The 26,620-nt window shown below is 42.0% G+C and overlaps 1 protein-coding gene and 1 non-coding gene across 2 annotated transcripts in view; one reads left to right on the forward strand and one right to left on the reverse strand.

Moving 5' to 3' along the window:
- Positions 1-21,992: 21,992 nt before the first annotated feature.
- LOC136098672 (chloride channel protein C-like) overlaps positions 21,993-26,620 on the reverse strand; it is an 86,052-nt gene continuing 81,424 nt past the window's right edge. The window contains exon 17 of the mRNA XM_065832255.2: positions 21,993-22,894. Coding sequence (XP_065688327.2) covers positions 22,863-22,894 — 32 coding nt within the window. The 3' untranslated portion in view covers positions 21,993-22,862. The remainder of the gene's footprint in view (positions 22,895-26,620) is intronic.
- Positions 23,049-23,153, forward strand: LOC136099149 (U6 spliceosomal RNA). Its single transcript, XR_010651042.1, has one exon. It is a non-coding gene; the product is annotated as a U6 spliceosomal RNA (small nuclear RNA).

Genomic DNA, 26,620 nt, shown 5'->3' on the forward strand with positions numbered 1-26,620 from the left:
TGATCTCCTCTCTCTGGTGGCCAGCAACTGGGCACGAGAAAATGGGATGAAGCTGTTCAGGGGAAGTTCAGATTAGGTATTAGGAAAAGGTTCTTCACTGTGAGGGTGGTCAGTCACTGTAACAGACTGCCCAGGGAAGTGGTTGTGGCACCAAGCCTGTCAGAGTTCAAACGATGTCTGGATGATGCTTTTAGTCATATGGTTTCTTTTTAGGTAGTCATGCAAGGAGCAGGGAGTTGGACTTGATGATCCTTGTGGGTACCTTCCAACCTGAGGTATTCTGTGATTCTAAGTCACTCGGGTATATCCGCTTTGTGCTTCAGAGCACCAAAACACTGACAGCTCTGACCTCCTGAGCACTGTTTTGGTGCAGTGTGGCACAGTGTGGTGCGGAGATGTGGAGAGATGTGCAGAGATGTTGTCACTCAGATCTGGTGGCAGGACAGCCCTCTGGTCCCAGCACATCTCAGAGAAGCATGGGTTTCTTCTTAGGAAGGTCAGTTAACCTGGCATAATGTGGCACTGATGCAAATGTATTGCTCCTGGCTTCACAGTCATTACTACCATCTCTGTTCTCCATACCTGTAATGCCCATATACTGTTTCCTCTCTGCACTTCGCCTTCTCAACAATAAAGCCTTGTGAGCTGCTATGAGAAAGAACTAAATTCAAGATTCTGACAGCCTCTTCTCCAAACAGGAGGCTCATGTAGGTGCCCAAGACAGATAGCTGTGTGGGAGAAGGTTAGGTAAATAAGTTCCAAATGAAATCCCACAAATTGTGGCTCAGGACTACTGAAGCACTGGTTTTGATTGCCACTTTATTACCGCCTTTATTGCCTCTCAAATAGATTGCAGAGAGCATGGCATGCCAAGAGAGAAGAATGAGCCTCCCTGTCCTAGTAAAATCATGGGTTTCTTCCAACTAGAAATCCTAACCCTGATCTCTTTTTATATAAATAAAAGTCAGAGCAGGTCTTGCACTGTAGCAATTTCTTACAGTGTCATTTTAAAAGTGCTCTGCTGCAAACCTCTCTCCAAATGAAAACGATACGTCTTCCCAAGGCATCCTGCAGAGTGTGTAACTTTTCAGGCAAGGTGGGAGTGAGTGATGCTGAAATGAAGATGGAACAGGGTGACACAGTACACCAGCACTTCATGAGATCTGTTTTCTGCATACTGACTTTTACTAATGAGAAAAAAGCTCCGCTGTGCCTTAAACATCACAAAATCACAGACAAGAACAACCAGCTGATGATGTCTGCCAACAGCGCTTCTTTTCTTTCTCTGTACCTCCATGCTAAGCAGTGAGTGCTGGGCTTCAGCAACACACGTAACATGGACTGATGACATGGAGGCACCCAACCAGCTCAGCAGCAAATCTGCCAACCTGCTGCTTTTGGCGTTCTGCCATATTGATGACGTTCCGAGCAGACAGTGCAGGACAATAATGTTTTACGTTGCAAGATATTACTGTCATAAAGTTTCCTGAGTAAAAAATATTTGAAAGGCACTAAAAGTGGAGAGCATCACAGAATGAAGTTTTTATGCTTGACTGAGTCAATGCTGATGCTGAGATTCTAGCCAGTCCTAGCAAAAAAAAACCCACATTTTGTCTTAGTTTCAATAATATGGGCAAAACAGAAAGCTGCCACCTTTCCCAGACAGTTATTCTGCTTTACCTTCCACCCACCTTCACCATCCACCATCATTTTAATGCAATAGACTGAACCATATACTTAGTACTATAAAGGTGCCAACAATGTTAAAAATAAAGGAAGGAGCAATCACATCTGTCCTATGCAATTTATGTCACTGTGGCAAACTGACATCACCCTGATGAGAAGCACTTCTATCACACAAGCTGAACCAGTAAGCCCAGCTAACCTAATGACGTCAGTAACAAGGTTTCACCATGTAACTCGCTCACTGCTCCAGAAATCTGTATCACCACCAAAACGCAACCACTGCTGGACTGGAAGTCGTCAACTGACTCATGTCTTGCTGCACAATGGTTTCTGTGGGACATAATTATAGCCAAGAACTCTGCAACAAACCACTACTCTTAGGAAAAAGCACAGCAGCATCTTTAATGTCGTCACAGAGCAGATGGGGACTGGGAGTCCGGCCCTGCAAGCTTGACTAAGCACATTGGTAAGGCTGTGAGCTGCGCCGTGAAGCTTCCTGGTGTGGTGGGGGCAGAAAGTGTGACAGGGAGCTGTGAGGAGCTGAATTCACACTTAGAGGATGTCCCACTGGCACTGGAGGGCTGTAGGTACAACTGGAATGCACACACACGTGGAAGGCGCTTTCCCTTTGCCAAACTGGTAACAGTGTAAATAGGATTGAAAGAATGAAAGAATGAAAGAATGAACCATTGTCTTTCTTAAGACCATGTTTAAAAAAAAAAAAATAATAATAATCCCCCTTGTTTTTTCTCCTGCATTTTGCATGCTAGTCAGAATGCACTTTCCTGGAAAATGCATTAGAATAATAGGCAATGTTTAGCATCACATTTGAAGAGAGCACATCCCAGTGATTAAAATCCAGGCAACAGAAATAAACACATCAGCAGGACATGCTGCACATTACTGAATTGGGACTTCTTTGTTTTATGACTTTCTTGAAGGTTAAATACTGTGTGAGAAAAACATTGTTCGAACTTAACCATCTGTATTTGGTTTCTTTTCAGTGCATTACAATCATCAATAATCATTTTAAGCCTAAAATCAGAAAGCCTGGTTGTATTTGTGGGAGACTAATTGCAGCAGTAAAAGGTGGCTTATGTAGCAATAGAATTGTTTTATTTTTAAGTGAATTTATTAGAAACTTGTTGGTTTTAAATGGGGTTACTCCATGTTAAAAGGGCACAGTCCATTATGTTAAGCTGAAAGAGAAATGGTTTCCCTGTAAACAGTTTTCTAGATATCAGTATTTTTTTCTCCACACTTCAAAGTTGAGAGGGAAGGTTTAAATTATCAAAATTTTCAAAGCTAAAAATCTAGAGCAAAGAAAAAAAAAACTGGAGTTCAAGGCCAACATTTTGCTTTGACAATTTCAAAATATATCTTTTCAATACCACTTCTTAAATATGCTATTAAATTTAATTTTCAGAACAAAAAGTAATTTTGATGGAGAAAGCCATTTGGTTAGAAACTACCAAAACATTCTGACAGTTCCAAAACTTTATTTCCACAATAGTTTTCAAGTCAACATATTTGTGAAAGCCAACCCTTTCCCACAAACAGTCTCAATTTCTGTGAATCAGCATGTTCCATCTTTGAACACTTTATGACCAGCATGACACAAAGGCTCCCACCTCACAAGACCTCTTCTCGAAGAGCCTGTTACTCTTGCACCCTCCTGGGAGCTGCCACTGCAGCGAGCACGATGGATTCAGCTTCTGCCCCTCACTGAGAAGTGACATACTGCTGCCAGCTGTGGTTCTCAGCAGAAGACTTCTGTCTCTGCAGAAGTCTTCTATCTCTCCAGCCCAATGCCAGAAGATAACAGAGAGGAAGAACACAGGGTAAGAGAAATGCTGCACCTGCAAGAATCACCTCATACCTCTTGGGTAAAGCTTCACATCCTTAGCAAGGTCACTTCGAGAAGGTCAGCATGAAGAGGAAGAAGCTGGTCATCCCACCCACAGCCCCTTGATATCTCACAGTCCCCTGTACAGAGGTACAATCTTAGCCATCAGGACAGCTGGTGGTATCACAATTACACTTTAATCACTCACACTGAAAGGTATTGAAATAGTCTCATTCATCATGTGCCCACCTCACTGGACAATGGAACTCTGATTTCCAGCACATTCTCTGGACCTCTCTGGCCAAGTCCATGATCACAGGATGTCTGTTACCCCACATATGTCACCTGAAGGCTCCCCAGCCTTTGACTCACCACAGACCCCTAGATAGTCCACCTTACAGCATCCCAGGGATCTTCTCATTCTCCTGGTTCCTTGCTGCCATACCAGTCAGAATCTGCTCTCAGTGCTCTTGAGCTCTACTCATGGAAATCCCAGCCCAGGCACAGAGGCTGAAAAAAACCCGCCTTAATCCGGGGTAAAACTTCTGCTCCGCACGTTAGATCTACTTGGGTGGTGAACAAGTGACTAACAGGTTGACCTGCCACTGTCATTCTTAGCAGGTTAACCAGCTGGGGCCATACACAGCAGAAGACAGGTAGGAGATACAGACAGTTCTGTACCCAAATAGGATAAAATAAAAACTTGGTTTCTAAACCGCATGCAGGAAGACTGCCCACACCATCCCACTCTTCCTTTCTCTAGCACTGTCGGCATTAGGGGTTTTCTCTGTGTCTTGGGTGATTAAAGCCATCCAACCTTTGGCCTCATGCCTTAGAACTCCACCCAAGGCATGTTGCAATTTACTAGAAATGCACTGTTTGTCATGTTTTGTTCTTTAATTACACTCTGGCTTTATTTTATTGATACATGTCTGGTTCTTGGCTAGTTATGCATGAGTTTTTATGCCCCTAAAGCAAGACTGGGAGTACAAATACCCTGCAATCATTGCCATCACCAGAATTGTAGTGCTCACCACATGCCCTCTTCTATTTGCCAGCCTTGCTCAGGCTCCCGCCAGAAGCATGGCCCTACCAACTAGCACAGCACCAGCAGCAAAGTCTGCCTTGTTCATATCTCAGAGTGGACAATGTCATCATGTCATACTGTGCTGGGGGATCCCAGCTCCCCATTAGGAGTTATCCAACACCTTGGTGATTCCTTAAACAAAAAGAAGTGAGCAAAGGAAGCAAATCAGCATTTATTGAGGTGCTGGAGCAAGTTCAGAGCAATGAAGCTGGTGAGGGGTCTGGAGCACAAGTCTGATGAGGAGCAGCTGAGGGAACTGGTGCTGTTCAGCCTGGAGAAAAGGAGGCTGAGGGGAGACCTTATTGCTGTCTACAGCTACCTGAAAGGAGGTTGTAGCATGGAGGGGGTTGGTCTCTTCTCCCAAGTAGCAAGTGACTGAATGAGAGGAAATGTCCTCAAGTTGCATCAGGAAAGGTTCAGATTGGATATTAAGAAATTTTTTTCACAGAAAGGGTTATGAAACACTGGAATAGGCTGCCCAGCAAAGTGGTTTAGTCACCATCCCTGGAAGTATTTAAAAGACAAATAGATGAGGTTCTTAGGCACATGGTTTAGTGACATTGTTAGGTTGGACTCAATGATCTTGAGGGTCTTTTCCAACCAAAATGATTCTATGATTCTATGATTCGATGATTTGATGATTCTATGATTTTGATGCAAGTAGGGAGGTATTTTTCTCTGTAGATTTTTATTCCAAGTGACATCAACAGACATCAAAAAAAACCCCAAATGAACAACACATCAAAAATGTTAATCAGAAAAAAAAGAAGAAAAAAAAAGGTGAGTGATTCAGTCAGTCGTTCCCAGGTTTAGGAATGAAGTTTGCACTTTCTAGAAGTATACAGTTCTTAGGATGAAGGAAAAGGAAAGCAGCCTCATGCAGCTTCATTTCACAAGGCTTGGCCTAGCTCAGTACACACAGAAATCTGTGGTTGTACTAGACAAGCTGGCATGGTAGCATCGAGTAGGAGGAGAATTACTTTCACATCAAGAATTGCAAGGTCATTATTCATATAAATTCCCATGGAAGTTAGTTGAGTAGAAGTTTGAAGAATTCCCCCCAAAATATGAAATTATCATAAGGGTATTTACAGTAAATTTCAAAATATAATCAAAGTCAGATGGTATGCTCTAGAATAACTCTCATTCACACTAGCCAGCCTGATCTTACTCCTCTCTCTATTTTCCTTTAGTTTGATCAGTTGCAAGAAATCTAAGTCTCACCTAGTTGAGAAATCCTTTCAAATAAGATACTGCATATTTAGAAGTGTGTAAGGAAGGAGGAAAAACAAGCATTCTCTGTAAACATCCCTTACCTCCTTTCATTTTGCCCCTTCAGAGCAGGAATTTGCCATTTGGAGCCAGCAATGTCCTTTTGTTGCCTGCTTCTGGGTCCCAGTTGATCAGTATTTCCCCTAACACAGCACTGCTGTTTGAAAGTTGCGTGTTAGGCATCTAGAGTTCAACAACAATAGAATTCTTTCAGTTTTGGCAGACCTTGTCTCAGTTTGGAAACTTTCAGCCTGAGTTGGATGGCACTTACAGCAGTCAATGAGCCTATCCAAAAAATAATGCTAAGTAAATAGAGTTACTGCAGCTTCTGCTAAGGCAACAGGCATCATTATGTGTTTCCAAAAATGTTGGCAGTCCAACAGTAACAAACAAGCAATACAGATTTCATTATATCTACATGTATATATAGACACACATATTTATGTAGTTTAACTGATGGATACTGTTAAGGATTAAATTTGTGTAGCAGTCAGATCTCAAACACATGGAAGTCCAATTGTCCTCATCATTTCTGCCAAAGCCTACAGAATCTACGCTGACATTAAGTAAATAATAATAATAATCTAGTTCTTTTGGCTAACAGAAATCCTTCTGAGTGTGAAATCGCCAACCATGACCCAGAATACTTTTGTGAGTCTGCAGAAAGAGAGGCTGAAACAATAACTGATGGGTTGTCTCTCCTATGTTAATTGTTAACTCAAAGGACTGCCCCAGGACATTGAAAATGCCCATGTTGTTAACTATTTATTGCACAGGAAGGAGGGGGAGACATGACCCTCTCTCTTCAAATCCCAGAAAGCATGGAAATGAGAAAACTAAGGTAACTGTTAATAAAATTCATGACATTTACGTGACTATATACCTCTGTTCCCCTGACAAGAAAACATTACCTCTGCTTTTCACCTTGCATCCTTTTTCCCTTGCATCCCTAATGAAAATTAACATTGAAATACTCTGTTTTTATACTAACGATTTGCACATGAAGTGTCACTTGCTACAAAATGATTTTTAAAGTCCGCTTGTAACCTCTAAAATAGAAGATTATTAAACATCACCCCATACCATTACATGTCAAAAAACCTAAGGATGTTTGCCCATTCAATGATCACGGACAACTTTACATGCTAAGAGATACTGAAATGGCTCCACGAGTATTGTGGGCCACTCACTACATTGTTTCCCTAACAGCCTGATGTTTTTTGGTTGTCATGGTATGACACATCGATCACAACACTTTTTAAGTATAGCCAGCTCACAGAATCTGTGAATCCCACAGCTGCAAGGGTTTGGAGAAGCAATTTGGAAAGCAACTTCTAAAATCTTGATTTTTGATGGGAAAAGTTTCATTTAGACATTTTGATGCTTTTATCACCCTTCTAGCCTGCTTTTTTTTTAATTGGATTGGCTTCCTATGAAATCAGTCAATACTTAAGTAAACAAACATCTAGTTACTTGGCCTGTTAGAAATAAAAAATCTATCCTGTATGTAAGCAAAGTCAGGGATGGTTTTGTTTAATTGTCTGTCCCCTTCCTATTCATTTCTAGAACTTCTCTTGTTGACTAGCTGTGAGCTAAAGTTTGCACAGACCTGCGTGCAACTATTTCAAAGTCTCTTCCCTGAACAGCAACAGCTAATGTGGAGTCTTGCATCGAATAACATACAGTCACAGCTGGTTGTCCTCCCTAACTGGATTATTTTGTTTATTAACACAGAATTTCATCTACCACCTTATCTTTCACCCATTAAGCTTTATGACCTTTTTCTACTGCCCTGCAAAGGACTTCCCTGTTTGAATAAGCCAACCTTGTCCTTCGTCTTATCATAAATACACTGATTGGCCTGTGTATCAGACTAATGTAGTAGTAGACCCTAGTGGAGAAATCACTTTACTCCGCAGACTTAAATTTTTGCTTTGCATGTCTTTCTCGGACGGGAACTTTCCCACTTACTGAACACCACCGTAATTTTCTAAGAGGAATGGTGATGGTGATGGATCATGTATCTGGGAGAGGCAGCACACAGCATCCAACTGCCTTATGTTGACTCCTTCAGAAAAATCAGTACAATGGTGAAGCAGGGTTTCAAAACTGCAATGGTAATCTTTCATCATCCACATCCCTGTGGCTCCTCCACTAACATTCATTAATTAGCTTCTAACAGCCTGCCTGTCACAAAGTCAGACACTCCAGACTGGCAATACAAACAGAAACTTTCCCTCCCTCTGCCAGTAACAGCTCGGACACACACTCTGGTTCACAATTTGGCAATCTCATATTTGTGTCATGAAAACTCCTGAGTAAGAAGCATCTGTCCTTAGAATTTTGTACAAATTATGTTATGCTCAGCCTAAAACTATTTTACCTCAATTAGAATATATTTCATTGCCTGGGAGAAAAAAAAAAAAAAGGTTGTAGCGGCTGTAAGCTCCTCTATACTGAATTATCAGCACAATGCTATTATATTTCTGGTTCTACAGATTCATCAGTACAGTTTCAACTTCTAATGTGTTTGAAATAGAAGAGTTAATTTATTTTCTTTTATGTCTCTCATAATTTTCTTTAAAAGTGTACCTTACCATGGTTTGACATCCATCTTGTGAAAGTTCCTCAGTTCTATCTAATACTTACGCAGCTCTTTCACTCCCACAAGAAGGCTGGGCTTCAGTACATGGTGATTGCTGCTGCACTGGCTCTTTCCTGGTTATCTTTTGTTACAGTTACTCAGGACTAAATCGCAAGCTGTTTCTCCTCTTGTTTGTTCTTTGGCCGTTTACTCCAAAATGTCATTCATGGTTTCAAAAACAAACAAACAAACATCAAAACCAAACAAACAAAAAAAACCCCACTTCTGTCTTATATGTCCATATGATGTTTACACTGTCTATAAAAAGTTTTTCATAATTATTGTGATTTTTTTTACTCTTTCTTAGTATATCACATTCACTGTTAGCTGCCCAACCAAGTGATCAATATTGTAACCACAACATTATAATATTCCTTCTAGCTGGAATCCACAGGCCTACTGTGATACAGTTACTTTATTTAGTTTGTTTGAACCTGAATTTTCACGTATTGTGCTTCTTCTTCACCACCAAAGCTATTCTGTTTTTCCTGTATGTTTTCTATTGTAGTATTGTAGCTGCTTTCATTCCTTCTACCTATTGGTACACTCACAACAATATAATTTCTGAGTTTCTAAGTACTCCCAACCCAAACAGGATGCTTCCAGGGGCTGAATAAATTTAGGGCACTTCTTTGTGGCTGACAATGGCTCTGCCTGCATTCCATAGAGATGGGAGAAGCCAGGTCTAGTTCCACAGCCATCGCAGTGGCACCAGCTTGGATGACGACAGGTCCTCCCCATCTGGAAGGGAAGACTTAATTTCACAAATAAAATTCAACATTAATATCACTGCTGTCTTTCAGGAGATACATTATTTTTGCTTCTTGAGCTGACAAAGCAAGAGGAGAAAGGATGAAGTCTTAAATTTCTGCCCACAAACCTGAGGTCAGGACCTGGGCAATTTAAAGAAAAGGGAAGGAGAAAGTTTCCCTCTCCTACCCTTCAACTTCAGTGAAGTCTCTTAGCACTGCAAACTAGCACATTTTAATGATTTTTAACATTAAAAGTTATGAACATGGCTCTTTTTCCTGGAGAGAGCCTAGCTTTTCATTTAGAAATGAAATACAGGAAAAACCTGCAGAGTTTAAAGATTTATCATTCTTGTCAAGATACGGGCCAATTTTAATAAGGCCTGTTTGACAGAAAAGCCAAGAGGTGTTGGTAACTTAAAAAGGAGTGACAAGTCTCTTCTTATTCTTCTTTCTCTTCTAGAAATTCAACAGAAACCACCATTTGGAGCAGCCTCCTCATCACACAGGCTATAACTTTCTGTTGATTTAAAGCGCAAATCTTTCAGAAAGATATCTTGTTCTAAAGTCTTTCTTATGGGTAGTCCACTGTACACCTTAGTGATTTTCCAATACTTACTTATTCTTGCTTCTCTTATTTTTCAATTTATTCTCAGGTCAAATCTAATTAACTTTAAATATCCAGTATTTAAATTTTGTAAACCATCTTTGCCAAAGTAAAGAACTCTGAAGTATTACCTACTTTTGCTCATACTTAAAAAAAAACAAGATCAAGCCATCTTCAGTCTGTTTTTTTTTTCTCCACACAGACTGAGTTATGATGGTCTCCTGTTGTTGCATTGAGGAAAATAAGTGAGAAGTTAAAATGAACCAGAGCAGATCAAAGTGAGAGTGAAGATGAACCTTGATGATGCCAACTACTGTCACAGTGCCCTGTGATACTGTGAGATGTGGAACACAACTGAACCCTCCAGTCACTGTAGTGAGGCCTCCAGGTACCAATGCAAAAAAAAAAAAAAAAACCAAACCACATCACAAGTGTGTTAACTTCATTAGCGATGATTCAAATGCTCATACAATAGAAACATCTTGCATGGCTCAGCAAAAGATTATTCAAAGACTTAAATCCAAATCAAAGACATGAACATCTTTGTTTTACTGTTAACTGTTTGGCTATTAATAATTGCTTATATGATTCCACAAGTGAATGTAGCATTTAGGAAAACAAACAAACAAACAAACAAAACCACCACAGGTTAAGATCTGTTCCTTATAATGAAACATAATTTTAAAAATACACCTGCAAAACAGACACACTTTTGCATTCAAGGAAACTAGTAAGGAATCTGGCAACTTAATGGAGCAGATTCTGGATATAAAAACAACATGGGATCTCATTTCCCCCAGTCCTATAGCACATGCCTTAGGTGTGCATATGAACATGACACCTCCACTCCACAGTCCATCATTTGAACAAAGAAAGCACCTTTCAGCTGCTGAGGTAACACACAAGCCAATCAATAGCAGACTTTTTTGAACCTGTCTCTCAAGAGAGACGCAAATCCACTCCCATGCTTCCTTCTTTGGGCTCTGAAAGGAGGGTACTGACCTTGCGGTCTCGTCTCCCTTTACTGCTCTGGCCAACATGCAAGTAGCTCAATGAGACTCCAGTAATAAATCAAATTCAAAGAGCAGTTCTGGAAGGCCTGACTGGTGATAAAGATTTTGGCTTACAGTTTCAGATTGTCACCAGGCAAACAAGCACAGTGATTTCAGCTGCATTTCTCTAACACACATCATGCATTCAGTAGGGCACAACCAAAAGGTGATTTCCAAGAGATCACCTGCTGAAGTTACTAAGGCTTTTCTCCAAAGTAAGAACTAAATAGGAACTGCAAGATGGACCCAAGGTGCAAAAAAAGGAATATGAACTTCAACTGGGTAAGAACTGATGACTGATGATTTGGGGGAAAATAAATAAATAAACAAGCAAGCAAACAAATACATAAATAAATAAAAGGTGGTAGAATGTGTTTGGAAGTATAAGGAAAAGGCAGAGAAATGACATAAATGTACCACAGTAAATGAAATAAGCTTAAGCATGTTCTCAATAGCAAAATAGAAAGAGTACTTCCTTTTCTAACAGTCATGCTACAGCAACCAACAAATGAAAGCAGATAAAATGTCATATAACATCTGCACTGATTTATTTCTTTCATTTGTTGTTTTTTAGAAAACAACCATCCACAAATAAACCCAAGTCAAATCTGCTATTGCTCGTCATCAGCAGGAGGGCAGGCTGTAAGATTGGGAACTTTTCAGGTGTAATTTCTCTGCAATATCGGTGGTCTTAGGTTTCTGGCCTTTTTAAACTCTTTGCGCAAGCCAGACCAGCATAACAGAGACTGGGGAGAATTAACGCCATGACAATAGTCAGAGTCCAGGGCATTATTAGCTACACCTAAATAAATGGATCATATTTCCAAGTTACATTGAAATGTAAGAATATTCCATGGCAATGTGTAGAATAAGCTTTAACAAAAATCATCAGCCACCATAAAGCATATTGTTGTTTCCAAAAACTATAGACTGGATTAAAAAATAACATGTAAGAACATGAAATTTAGCTAAGTGAAAAAACATAACCAGGACTTCCGAAAACTCTCTTTAAGACCAACATCTAATTTACAGAGCACAGATATACTACATTTATCTGTTAATTATCTGTTCATGTAAGCTTAATTCTGCTTGACTTCACCATATGCAATTCCCAACAACAATGTGAGCATATATTGAGAGAATAGGCTGTATTGTAAATAAAATGTTGATACAAATATTCAGCTTTCTAATAATTTTCCCTCTCAAGATACTAAGTTTTATGAAATTCTTTAATTGTCTATATTCATCCTTGGATATATGGCAGATTTTAAGGACTGTAAAAAATATAAAACTAAGGAAATTCAATTCTTGAGCATAAACCACGTGTGCCAAGGTTGTAAAAATGATATAAAAGATACTCAGTGCCTTATAATATCACCATAACTTTAGGGCTGTCATTTGCTTTCTAAGTATATACCTCTTTCTAACAGTACATGCAAGTTGTGCCAAAGCAGCGTTGCTTATCTCATTATGTGCACTGTGTGGCTCTAAAACTGTCGTTTTATCCTGATTAAAATGCAAAAAAAAAGAAAAATTTCTTTTCACATTCGCCACTCCTAGACCTAAGATGATGTGCACTGAAATACAGACATGACTTATTACTTCTACACACACTAATGTCTTAGTAGAAAGATGAAAGAATATCGAAATTACATCTCAATTTCCAGGTATCCTAAACTGTAACTTCCTTCTCTGCATTGTACAGGTTTATGTTCTAGGCAGCTGGGACTCTGGCTTTTCTATTTCAATTCCTGCAAATAGCATGTTTTCACAAGATTTATCTTAAGGTCTTAGACAAAGACCTGACAAAATGTCTCTGATTTGATTTTATTAATTATTCACCAGTATTTTAATGACATTTCATTTAGGTTATTACTGATCAAAACAAATAATGTGATGTTTATCTCAGTTAAGCAGGAATTCAAAATCAAACACTAGCTCACTATTGATAAGCTCATGTTTTCAAAGGCTATTTGGAGGACATTTCGTAAGGCCAAAACAGGTATGTTTGGTTTTCCTGCCTTGTTCAGATGGCATCAGTAATTGATCCAGATCTGGGGTTAAATCACTCAGAAGAGTACCAGCAAGCCTCCTCAGAATTTTTCTGCTATCCTCATCCTGCATAAACATACTAATCATTATATGTATCACAAAAAGTTAGACAATACTGAAATATTTTCTGTCCAGCAAGGAGAAACAGGTGACAGACTAATACTTAGAACATTCTTAAGTCCTCTCAAAATTTATGCCTCTTTAAAATAGAGATTTCCATAGTCAAACTGCTGATCATTTTTGATGTCTGTGAAAAATTTCTGTCCATTCAGTGTATAGAAAGTCCAGGCAACCAACATAAAATACAAAATAGAAAACTCCACTGTGGAAACTGGGAGAATAAACATTGCATAATGCCACATCAAATTGCTATTGGCCGAAAAACCTTGTAGAATCCAGACTTGTGTATGCTACGTGCTCCAAATGAGGTCATTTCTTCAAAAGGGAGGTTATGTAGCAAATGCAGAAAGTTGACACAGGAATCGTCTGGTCTTACTGCTACATCATCAGTGTCAGAGAAATGGCTTCTCAGATGTCATGTCAGGAATATGAATGGATGATATCTGTGCAGTCATGAGAAGTGAGGAGAACCACAAAAGTGTCTGGCTGTCCCCAGAGGGTAGTGGTAAATGGCTTCTTTTCAAACCTGTAGTCTGTCATGAGTGGGGTTCCCCAGGGACTGATATTGGGCCCAACGTTGTTTAACATCTTCATAAGTGATCTGGATGATGGCACCAAGTGTACCTTGACGAAGTCTGTCAATGACACCACACTTAGTGGGGCAGTGGACACTTCGGAAGGGAGAACCACCCTGAAGGAAGACCTGGATAGGCTGGAAGAGTGGGCTAACAAGAACCTTATGAAGTTTAACAAGGACAAGTGTAAGGTCTTGCACGGGGGTCCTGGTGGACAAGCAGGTCAATATGAGTGATCAGTGTGCTGCTGAGGCAAAGAAAACCAACAGGATGCTGGGCTGCATCAACAAGGGCATCACCAGCAGAGAGAAATAAGTCATTATCCCACTCAGTGCTTGTCAGGCCACACCTGGAATACTGTGCTCAGTTTTGGTCCCTACTATCCAAAAAAGATGAGGACAGGCTGCAGAGGGTCCAGAGAAGGGCCACAGAGATCATCAAAGGTCTGGGAAGATGCTAAAAGGCTGAAAGGCGGAAAGAACTGGGCTTGTTCAGCCTTGAGAAAAGAAGGCTTAGGGGAGACCTCATCTCCATGTTCCAGTATTTGAAGAGTTGCTACAAATACAGAGATTCCCTTTTTACAAAGTGTCACATGGAAAAGATGAAGGGTAATGGGTACAAGCTACTCCTGGGAAGATTCTGATTGGACACACAAGGGAAATTTTTCACAGTGAGAACAATCAGCCGTTGGAATAATCTCCCCTGGGAAGTGGTGGATTCCCCAACATTGGACACTTCTAAGATTCAGCCAGGCAGGGTGCTGGATCATCTTGTCCAGACCGTGCTGTTGCCGGGAAAGTCTGGAACAGTTGATCCTTGAGGTGCCTTCCAATGTGGTATTCTATGAGTCCACGAATATAAGACAGATTCAGTGGAAAGCTTTATTTCTGCCGTTTTCTTCAAAAGACTTAGGCTCTTTAGAAGTTTCTTGGCTTTTGCTTCTTTTAAACACAAAGAAAAACATGCTTCTCTTAGAGCTGCCTGTTTCTCAGACAAGAAACTATTGAATTCAGACAACTTCAAATATGCTGTTCTAGAGATCACCTGCATCTAAGCAGGTATTTCAGTCTACTAATTTAGATACATATACACATTATTCCTACCATGCCCTCCTATCACCTTGCCTTCCCCACTGACTAGTCTCATCATTTCTTGGTTAAATGTCTAATATTGGACTCCAGTCCCTTGGAGAGTGGGACTGTCTTTGACCTTTTCACTCAGCCAGTGTTTACAGTACAGAAAATGTACTAGAAATAATAATAAAAAATTCACTAAAATAATCCTATATAGTCCTAAATCACCTCAAGGGGAAAACTACTACCAATATCGAAACTCAGCATCAGACAAATGGCATGATTTCTTGTTCGCTTGCAAAGGTTCATTAGATCGTTAAAGACAATGCACCTGACAAAGGTCCTAACCAAGAGCAGAACCACCACAAGTATGGTCTACAGCTTCCTCACAAGGGGAGGAGGAGGGGCAGGTGCCGATCTCTTAGGTGACCAGTGACAGAACCCGAGGGAATGGCAGGAAGATGTGCCAGGGGAGGTTTAGCTTGGACATTAGGAAAAGGTTCTTCACCCAGAGGGAGGTGGAGCACTGGAACAGGCTCCCCAGGGAGGTGTCACGGCCCCAAGACTGACAGTGTTCAAGAAGAGACTGGACAATGCCCTCAGACCCATGGTGTGAACTGTGGGGTTGTCATATGCAGAGACAGGAGTTGGACTCAATGATCCTTGTGGATCCCTTCCAACTCAGGACATTCTATGATTCTGTGAAGCACATCAGAATCTGCCAAAGTCCTTGCAGAAAACAGGATGGTGAGAACCTCCCAGCTCTGACTTCCATAGCCTAACTTTCTCCTCCCCACTCTTCTCGATACCTGGGGCTTGTTTTTTTCTGGATTACAATTGGTGACACCCAGCAGATCTCCCCGAGCTGCCCTGCTCGCTGCAGCTGGGCAGTAGCCTCATGGCTCCTCAGTGGGCTCACCCAAGGAGCAAGGTAGGTGTCCCAACCAGCTCGCTCGTGCCAGTTCTCCAGGCAGGCTGCTGAGGCCGGGAGGGCAGGACCACACAGGCTGCTGTGAGCACGGCCACAGCAAACGTCGCCACTCTTGCAACACACTAGATTCCCACGTCTGGGGAGCTGCTGGTGTAAATAGGCAGTCACTTTTCATCCTTAGACCCTACCTCAGCAAAACATTTAGACATGAAGAACTGCACACTTAGACACATTGCTCTGCTGCAAAGCAACACATTAAAGACTTGTTCAATCAGAGGTTTACTTAAAAGAGAAGTGGGTCCAAGTTTCAAGCATTTTGGTTTTTTTCTGGAAAGACTGAAACTCAGAAAACAGAGAGAACACCACAGGGGGAAAAAAACATCCACAAAAACACACACAAAGACCTTTTAATCCAACCAGAATCTTGTATTAATTATTTTAATACCCATTGAAATACTTCACTGGATATTGGGAACTGGTGTGAGTATGCAGTTGGTAAGTTTGTCCACCTAAAGTAAGCTTTAATTTGTGAAAAATCTGGCCTTTCTGATAAAAACCCTGGTTATTTTGCAGCCTCAAAATAAATTAGCTCTTCATCTGTCCCAAATACTCCTTGAACATCTTGGGTGAGCTGAAGGCTTCTTTTCTTTTTTTTTTTACTCCTGGTATTTATAAGAGGAGACAAAAATCAGAATACTGCTGTTACTTAACAATTTACGGTTTTACTTATCATAGACTTGAAAGTATCTTATATTTGCTATATGAGGTCTTCCATTCTTTTATATTTGTCTTATCATACACCACACATCATTTCATGGCTACAACAGCACATGGAATCCACAAATACCATAAACCATTTCTCTTTGTCTGCAAACTGATGTGTGTCAACTACAGTATATAAGATAATGAAACACTTCACATGCTATTGGCAAAGTATATGAGCTGTTAAATATGGGACCTCACAGTCTTACAGCCAAACACCTGGCAAAGTTCAAATGAATTCCACAGGTTTGGTAAAAGCTCATTTTTCGTCACTTATTCCATGTCTACTCAGAGGCATTTTGGTTGTATAAAAGTCAAATATTTATAGTTTAGTGCCTAGGGAGGAGCATCTTTCCCATCAGCCTCCCCAAATGAAAACCAACCCAAAAACATTCTGCCAAAATAAGCCTTCCTTGGAGGCTAAAAAGGCTTGGCAAGACCGCCATCCCACAACCAGCATTTTCTCTCCTGTTTTTGCCCAGTCACTGAATTCAACTTGGATGAAAAAGGTCTTTCTAAACACCTTCTGTTCAAAGCAAAACAAGAAGCTCTGTCACAAGTGAACCTGCTCATCCCTTCCTCTCTTCAGCCTGAGAAGTTCAGACAGGCTGGATGAGTCACAGAAAACTTAATATACGAGTTCCTGGGTGTTCAGCCAAATAAATCCCAAATTTCAAAAGTCTTGAAGACTAACTATCTGTATGAGCATCTCTTCAACGAGGTTGCTTCTCCAACTTTGGAACGAAGGTTACAAGGCTCCTTCATATATATGGACAGCCTGCTCTGCAGGATCAAATGCTTTGACACTCCTGTTTGACTTCAAAAAGTCTGATGAGGGCTCAGTACAGCTGTTGTTTGCTAAATGCATACTAACATATGTGAGGGGCGTTTTTCCTAAAATAAACATTTCCTTGTCTGTGGCACATTTTGTGGCACAGGTATGCTCACTCATAGCCTACTGTCACCTTGAAAGCAACATGCATGTCCATGCTGACAGAAAAAAAATTCTCAGAGATCTCATCTCATCTGCCATTACAGTTACTTGTAATGCTCTCCTGAGAATCCTCTTTTCATAGTTTTATGATTTTAAGACATAACCTTGTACAGAATAATGCATCCTGTCAAAACTAATATCACAAATTCTCTTAGAGATGAGGCACTAATGGATAGGAGGTGCACAGAAGAACTGACTGGATCCATAGCAATCTGATGAACTCAATGCTCCTGTCTAATCTACTTGAGCTCTGCAGGATAACATCCATCACACTCTTGGGGGTTATTTAAAAACCTAGTAAGAGACTGAAAACATATAGCTGAGAAGGATCCAGTCCAAAAGCAGGAAAGACAAGCACGGATAAAGGCATTCAGAAGCTCTTGCACCTAGGACAGTGGTTAAGACAAGCAATAACCAAAGTTATTCCCATCTGACAGCTGTTCAGTAGCCTACACAAAATGAAATTGTGGTTTCAGTGCAGTTAGTTGACAAATGTTTACATTACAGATGGAACTACATGGCAAGCTCAGCAAAGAAGCTAAGCAGTTTTGCTAGGTTAACATACCAACGATAACAGGAGAACGCATCCCAGTCCCATACTGCTCACCCTGACTCGACATTCATGGGTCAGTCCAGGTCGCAGGCAAAGAAGCTGTGCAGGAAGTGCTTACACTTCTGCTATCTGCTCGCTCAGGAGCCAGACAATACAGCATTCCACACAGATGCTAAATTAGCAATGGTAGGCAATTTTTAAGTGATACAAACATCTCCCTCAAAACAAAATAAAACGAAACAAAACAAAACAACAAAAAACACAACAAAAAGAACCACCACTACACGTGGCAATTGCTTATATTCCTGGAGCCCCTGAACAATTGTATATTGCAAACTGGCCTTGAAATATGAATAATCCCCAAATCTCTGTGGCCTTGGCCTCCTTGAGAGCCAGTCTTGAAGTGTGGACTAACTGCTCTTGCCTTTTTCCCCAATGAACACACACAGCCAGCCAGCTGTTACAGCATGGGGCTCTGTTCTTCACAGGATTTTGCTCCTAAAAACCAGGCTTACAGTCAATGTATCCATTCTTTTAAGCGGTACACTGGATGAGGGAAAACTGAAACACACGAGGTTCAGAAGGGCAACACAGTCAATTGCTACCGAAATTCAGCATCCGAACTACTTGCTGTAACCCATTGGAGGGCTGCTTGTTGTCAGTTTGTCCTATAGCAAGATCATTTGAGAACCCCTCCAGTGCACAGAATACTTGGTTTCAGTCCCTGGCACCCACCCGTCACCACCAGATGACCGCTGGGCTGGTCACTCTGCATTCCCTGAATGAAGGAGCCCAATGAACCCCAGTGTCAGGGCCAAGTGCTTGAATTTGGTGGTCTTGCCCAGTGCACTCCCAACCCCACCCGTGGCTCAGGAGCCCCATTTCACCACAGCCCAAGGCCGTTAGTCCCTGTCACAGCCCTGTCCGGACGTTGCCCACGCCGGCCCATGAGGCTGGTGGCCCTGCCTGGCCACGGGGGCTGTGACTGAGCCTGGCTCCCCTCACCCGACCCCAACCCCCTCCGGAGGAGTCAAACTCGACAAGTGGCCCGCTCCGGAACACACCGCCAGGCAACGCCGGCCCGCGGGGCGGAAAGGCGGCACCGGGAGCGCCGGGTTCGGCACCAGCGGCGGGAGGGCGCTTCCCGGGCGGGCGCGCCGGGGCCGCGGGGACAGCCACAGGACAGCCGCGGCCCCGCCGCGCCGCCGCCCCGGCCTCCGCGCCAGCCGCCGCCAAGCCGTTGGGCCGGGCGGCATCTAGCGGCCGCTGCCGGCGCCGTCGCTCCCGCGAGGCAGGGGGGCCCGCCCGGCGCCGCCGCGGGCGGCCCGGCGGCAGCTCCGTGCCGCGGCGGGGGACGGGGCCGAGGCGCCGGGAGGGCGGAGCAGGTGGCGCCGTTCTGCCTCGTCGGCTGGTGTCGCTCGGTGGTCTCCCGCCTGACGCGGGCGGTGTTTCAGCCGCGGCTGGGAGCTGCCTCTTTGCGGGTTACAATCCGCCACGAAGTGGAACTTCGTCCTCCTAGTCAAAAGCGACGCAGATGAGAACGCGGCACTCCGTAAGGTGCCTTTTCCAAGCTGCGGCCTGAATGGCGCCTGCCTGACCAGCCACTCCACGTACCCTCCTCACAAGTGTCCCTACAATCACCAAATGATGCTACCCACTCCCCAACACAGATCTCTTCCTTTCCCGGTAAACTGATCAAATGCTATAGGAAATAAATATGCACGGAACAGGAAATTAGAGCTAGTTAGCAACCATGCACAAAACTCCCAGGTCTATGGCTATGCCATGGCTTTGGCAAGAAGCAAGGCGGGAGCATGAAGGGATTCGTGGCAGTCGGATGGGGTCTGGGGTCAGAAAGGAGACACAGTGCATCCGTGCACGCTGCAGGGGGGAGGGCTGCAAAACACAGGCAGCCAAACTGGAGATCAGACCAGCTGCAGGACCTGAAACCCATGCTCTCAAGAAGAAACAGCACGTAATGCGTAACGACATAAAATGCTCACAGCCCAAGTTTGAAATCCCATCTGAAGGAGCAGCATCTCTACTAATCCGGTTCCCACTATGAGCAGCATCAGGGCAGTGATTCAAGGATGACTCGCAGGGAAGGCTGCCATGTCCTGACTCACCATCCCCGCTTCCTGCAGCCTGGCCTTTCAAGTCTCCGTCCCATTACCGGCTCCCGAAGTGAACCCTCTTATCGTGTGAAGCGCGGTGAAGTCACAGGCCCCCACAGACTGTGTCTATACATACTCTCCCTCCTCCATGTTTCTGTCTGGAAATTTGTTGCTCATGCTGTTCATTTTTTCTCACTAAGATCCAACTAAAATTATTCATAAAATGAATCAGGTTTGGCAATAACTGCATGGATTGTGAGAGTTTATTGAGTTGGTTTGTGCTTGTGGGTGCTGTGGTGCTGTGAAAAGGCTCCCCGTTAGGTTTTATTCGTAAAAAGTTGAAAACCCACCTTATAGCACTCTTCCTGTCCAAAATGCAAGTCAAATGAATGCAGAAGCGTTTAGTAAAAATAACTCCGATTAGCAACAGCAGATTTGAGATGGAGATGCTACTCCCAAATGACAAAAAAGTACTCTTCACTATCTCATTGACAGTGCCTCCTCCAAAAGAACACAGAACAGACCTATACAAGAACATATACTGAGACATTTCACAGTGAGAGGTCATGATCTTTTAGCTATAATCTTAACCAATTAGCTTTGTCTGTTTTAGTCCATTCAGGCAAACCTGATTAACAACTTCAAACAGCATTTTGCAAAATGCTAGCTCTAATCTTAAAATATATAAATCACTAAGGAAAACTACACATAGCCCCTGAACTGCTATGTTTATTTCTGCAGAGACCTTTCACACAGCTCTACCCAAGTTCACTGAAGTGTACAAAACTCTAATGAAATAGGTGAAGCTCACTTAGATGACATCTCACCCTAGTGAGGCTGTGAGCTTGCCTTGCTTTAAGTAGGTTTATTCTGAGACCACTTGGGCTGGACCTTCATAGTCATTAGCAAGCAAATGGACAGAGAAGGTGGCTATTCTTACCACACCTGCAGTGCTAAACAATTGAAATTCAGAGCCTTCTGCCTTAAAGCAATGGAAATTCAGAGCCCCTAAAACAGGAGCTCTCAAAGCCTGTCACACGTCTGGAAATTACTTTGTAACAAGGAAAAGCAAGTGGAGACCAAAAGTGATTCATTTTCTATGCCAGTATCCTGGCTCTGAAGTACATCAAGCAAAATTTCTTGAATTTCTGCAAACAAAAGAATTCCCATGCTAAGCAATGAGGAAGAGGCAGACAGTCGCAAGGATGAAGAAATAATGCCCAACTAACTATAAAAGAAAGAGAAGAAAACAAAGCAGAAATATGGAGAGAAAAAAAAAAACACAATGAAATTCGTTGTGGAAAAATGCTGTTAATACAACTGCGTTGCAACTAAGAGGAAATAAAAAGATGCTGCATGAGAGACAAACAGCAAATGCTCACAATATCAAAGAGAAAGTGGTCACAAATTAACTATGAACTGGTGGAGCATTAAGGCATCTGGCCTGCAGTACCCAAATGTAGTTTTAGTTCTCTGGTCTATGCACCTATACTAATAATATCCCAACTCCATGCCATGGGAAACCTCAATGAGCACCAACCCCACACAATAATTTGGTCTTGCAAGAAGAAAATGCAGGTGCAGAGGCCAAAAGGGCCCTACAGAGCCCTTTGGCATGGTCTCCACCTATGCCAGTAGCTTACTTTTCTGGGAAAGTGCCTGACTGTATGCAGATGTAGCCATTGGTCTGCTTCCTCTTGAGATGCTCTCTAAACTCTTCTTCTGGTTCTCATTGCTGAGGTTACCCCGCTGGAGATCTCCCTAGTGGTGGTTGCAGCCCTATTTTCCATCCCACATGCTGGAAGGACCCCACTTTCAACATTTACTGTGGATCTTTTATTTATTTTCTTTGGTCTTCCATCTCCATTGCCACCAACATGCAAACAATTTAAGGAGAATTCTTTCTGACTGAGGGAAGGAACATAACGAAGCAGGGAATAATAGATACAAAATGAGCATCTGTGGCTGAGAAGGGTTCTATGTTGGGCAGACATAAAAACAAAAACAGCAAACAAATACAAAATCAATTAACCCATACCAGAGAAATTACCGAGGACTACATGAGAACCAAGATGCAGAGGTACAAAGCTCAGCCTGTCCTGAGAAAGTCAGAAAGGCTGTTGACAAGGAAGTTTATCATTCTGTGTCCTGCCAACCTCCTATTACAGCATCCAGCAACCATCAGCCCACCCAAGTCCTACTGTCAAAAGAGCTGTATGTTCTTGCTGACAAATGTAAAGAGTTGTGGAGAAAGATGTCCAAACCCCAAAACCTCACACACAGCACCTTACGTTTTTTGACTGTTATAAAACCACTCTGAGTAATTTCCAAAATCATGGCCAGACCCTAATGAATAATTTTTCAAAACAATGTAGTGATTGTTTCTGTTAACATGTTGAGTGTACAATTTTAATTTCTTCATTTGGAGTTACTGTGTGCTCATAGGCATTATGTTCCTTTCAAGAGACAGCAGAGAACAATGTGGCTGCCCTCACTCGGGGGGCATCTTCTGGAAGGAGGAGGAAATTGTCCTTTTCCAAGAGCAATTGAGCAACTTTTTGTGGAAAAAGTTTCTGGAGTGCAGAGCAGGTCAGACAGAGCACAGAAACACACCAGGAGGAGGAGCCTGCAGCAGAAGCAGGGAGAGGAGAGCTCTGAGAGAGGCAAAGGACACGTACACAACCAAGGGCCCAAGGTGATGTAAATACTTCTCCCAGGATGGTGAGAGGGGATTGTGAAGACTCTTTATGGTGCAGGAAGCCACTGAAAACTGTGTGCTGAGAAAAAAAAAAAAAAAAAACAACAACAACATAAGGACACAGTGGGTAATGGGGCAGAAGGCAGTAATAGGTTAAGACTCTTTCATTTCCATTGTCTCCAAGCTTCTTTTTGAAAAATTCATTGTTCTAGCTTAGCTTCTAATGAAATCATGTTCTCTTTGGCAGAATATATACTAAAATTTGAATGATACAGAGAAGATTACTGTGGCACCTGCACAAGTTTGTTCAGAGATGGTGGGAAGGCTCCACAGTACAGGAAAAATATTGACATACCGAAACAAGTCCAGCAGCAGGCCACCGAAATGGCCAGGGGGGCTACAGTACAAGCATATCAGGAGCAGCTTAAAGAAATTAGTCCATTCAGCTTGGAAGAGAGGAGGCTCAGAGGAGACCTGACTTCTGAAAATAACTGATATCAGGATACAAAGAAGACAGAGGCAGACTCTTCTTGTAGGTGCACAATGATAAGCAATGGGTACAAGTTGAAGCATGGGAAATTCTGATTAGATATAAGAAAAATATTTGACCATTAACATGGTCAAATACTGGAATAGAGGATGTGGGGTCTCAATATTTGGGCTGTCAGGGGCTTGACTGGGCATAGCCCTGAGCTACGTGATCTATTTAGACCTCCTCTGAGAAGGGGGTTGGACTAGATGACCCCTAGAGGACCCTTCCAACCTAAATTCTTCTGTGATTCTGTGAAACTCAGCTTTCTAAGTTCAAGAGCTGATGTTTTTAGATGGTCTTCATCTTAAACACAAGATGCAAGAAAGATCTCTGTCAGAGATGCAACCCACCCAGATCGATTAGAAATGTCATGGCATTTTAGTAGATATTACTCCTTCTTATTTGTATGGTCTGCTAGACACTACTATCTTGGGCACTTGATTCACCAAGCTATTTCAAATCCCTTTTGTGTGTTTTACCTCTGTACCCTACTCTCAACCCATAACTTGCATCAGCACTAATCTTTACCCTATTGCTTATGCTCCGAGGATTAAAAAGATTTCTACAGGTAGGAGTCTGCATGATTGTAGGGTAATGAAGTTCAAGTTACACAGTTTGTTCACACACACCGCCCCCCCATTTCTTTTTCCTAAAAGGCAATATATATCCTCATCCATTGTTTAGCCTGTCTTCTAAATTTCAAATTATAAATGATAGTTACATGTTCACATTCACACGTATACACACATACCAGACATATCAAGTCTTGTGCACTTATTGCTTTCCATCTCATGCTTTCGCAGAAACCCAGCCCTTCTGTATTTGCAATGCAGTAACCCAGCAGTGGTCCCATCCTTTGCTGTGCTGACCAGCTGTAGCCCATGTGTCTCAGGAAGGCTTCCAGGCTGCATTCTCATTGAGAGCACTTATAGAGGACTACAGTGTCTCCTGCGCAGTCTTCACAGCCCTCCCTGTTGCATGGGTGGCTTTGCTCTTTGCATTAATACCAGGGACAGCCCTGTCACACTAGAAACACTTCTCTCCTGAGCATCAAAGCTGACAACATGTAAGAGGACACGAGTCACACAACTTGCCATGCCTTCCTTTAATGTTGGCTTTTGTGTCTACAAGTAAGAGATTAATATTGAGAAAAGAAGTGAGAAGTCTGAAGTTCTCCTTTTAGATTTGCCACAGACTCCCTTCCGATCCCTAGTAGGCTACTTCATATCCACATCTCAACTCCACCATATGCAGGGGGGGTGATTATAGCAACGTCACAGCAGAAGCCGTGACACATCCACAAAGCTCTTTGCAAATACAAACTGCACAAAAATATAAATACTTTTCTGTAACCCCTTCAAAATAAAATATGCAGAAACCAGTAATTCCTCACAGTTTCTCTGCTGGCATGGAGGGAGAAGTGGCCTCAATGGCAGAACAGTGAGTCTTTGCACACAATCTGTGATCTCAAACAAGATTCACCAGTTTAATGAGATACTGCAAGTTGGTTAGTCAACCATTTCATTGCTTTGGTCCCTCAGAAGTGTGCTAGGCATTGATTACAATCAGATAGTGTAAGTTATTCTGGTTTGTTCAGTACCTCAAGTAAGCAGCAGTCACTCCTCATGTGTTTGAACTCTGATGCCAGCATTCCCACGCCACACCATGTTAGACATTCAGACAACTGTGCTGATCGCATATTTCCTCTTGCTTTAATAGGCCTTTCAGGAATGAACAAGCATTCCCTTGTATACTACTATGGTTCCCATCACTTGATGGTCACACTTAATTAACCACTAGTTCAGTAGAAAGCCGGTTACACTTCATTTCATTAAGTGATTTCATGATCACCAGAGGTACACTGACAGCTCTGTTAGCTGCAGCGATGTAAAAAGGGGCAGCAGAGACAACAGCAACATTTTACAGCACCTCCTCATCAGTGATTTTCCAGGCCCTGCTCTTACAGAGCTGCTTACATTTCCAATCCCCCTTTTTTTAGCTATCTCAGCCTTGAAGTAAGACAGACCATATCCTATTAGTAGTACCTTTAGCAGTGTTGGTCACTGCATCCTTGAAGTCATCATTTTTTATATAAAGTATATTACTGAGAATTTCTGCATCTGTCCTCCCTCCATTAGGCTGCACTGTTCATGGCCAGCAAATCAGTGTGATTAAAGGACAATATCCCATTTGAAAACATAAGCAAGAATCAACCAGAAAATGAGAAAATGTTAAAAGGTTCTCCAGTGGGATAAACTGGGCAGTTTAAAAACACCCTAAAGCAAGTATCACATGATAGGAAAAACACCACCAATGTTACATACGTTAGCATAAGAACATGCACATTACAGGATAACCCACAAAACAGCACATTTAAGCTGCATATCACAAAATAACTTCTCACAATAGCTGATGCTCATTCATAGGGATATGTAATGGACAGATGGTTTAATATTTCTAGTGTGAAAGTATTTTTTCTAATTGAATGGGGAGAATTTTTCATGGCTGTACTTCAAACCTAGATGTAAAGGTCAGTCTGCCCATGTTTTAAGCTATATTTCAGTTTAAGAGAAGGAGAAGTGTTAGGAAAATACCATCATAAAGGAGGATGAGATGAAAGAAGTATAGATGCCTAGTGCAAAACCAAATCAGTGCTAGTGACTTGAATTTTTTTGTGAAGCCCTTTATCTCTGTCACAAACACATGCATTCAGAAACTGTGAAAATCCATTTAAAAATTTATTTTATACAAAAATAGCATCTTTGCTGTAAACATCTAGTCTTAGGTTCAGATCATATGAAGAGATAACAGAAAATGTATGACTTACGATAAGCAGACGAGAAGAAAAACAGAAATATCTTGTGCTAGAGTTTCAAATGACATGTCCACTTGTTACCCTCATTCTTTAGAGTTCTGTTCTATATGAGGGTCATGAGAATCATACACTGATGAAAAGCTTCCTACAAATTCATCTCTTTTCACTTTCCTCTATGTGTTACGCTATTACAGTTCTATTACAGTTTGTGATGAGACAGATTTGTCACCGGAGTCCAGAACATAAGGGCGCTACTTGTTTCAGGAGGTCCTGGCAATTCTGTTTCACGTGCCTTTATGAATTCACATCTATTCCAAAAAATACCTCATCTAGCTATGGAACTAGATAATAATGCATGGGAAAATGCAGCATGCCATCCCACCACACAGTTACAAGAAGTTCCGTGTAAATTGTGTGAGCCTTTCCTTAGAATTTGCACTTGTTACTGACAAGGAGAC

Source organism: Patagioenas fasciata, chromosome 2 (assembly GCF_037038585.1).
Source record: "Patagioenas fasciata isolate bPatFas1 chromosome 2, bPatFas1.hap1, whole genome shotgun sequence".
NCBI lineage: Eukaryota > Metazoa > Chordata > Aves > Columbiformes > Columbidae > Patagioenas > Patagioenas fasciata.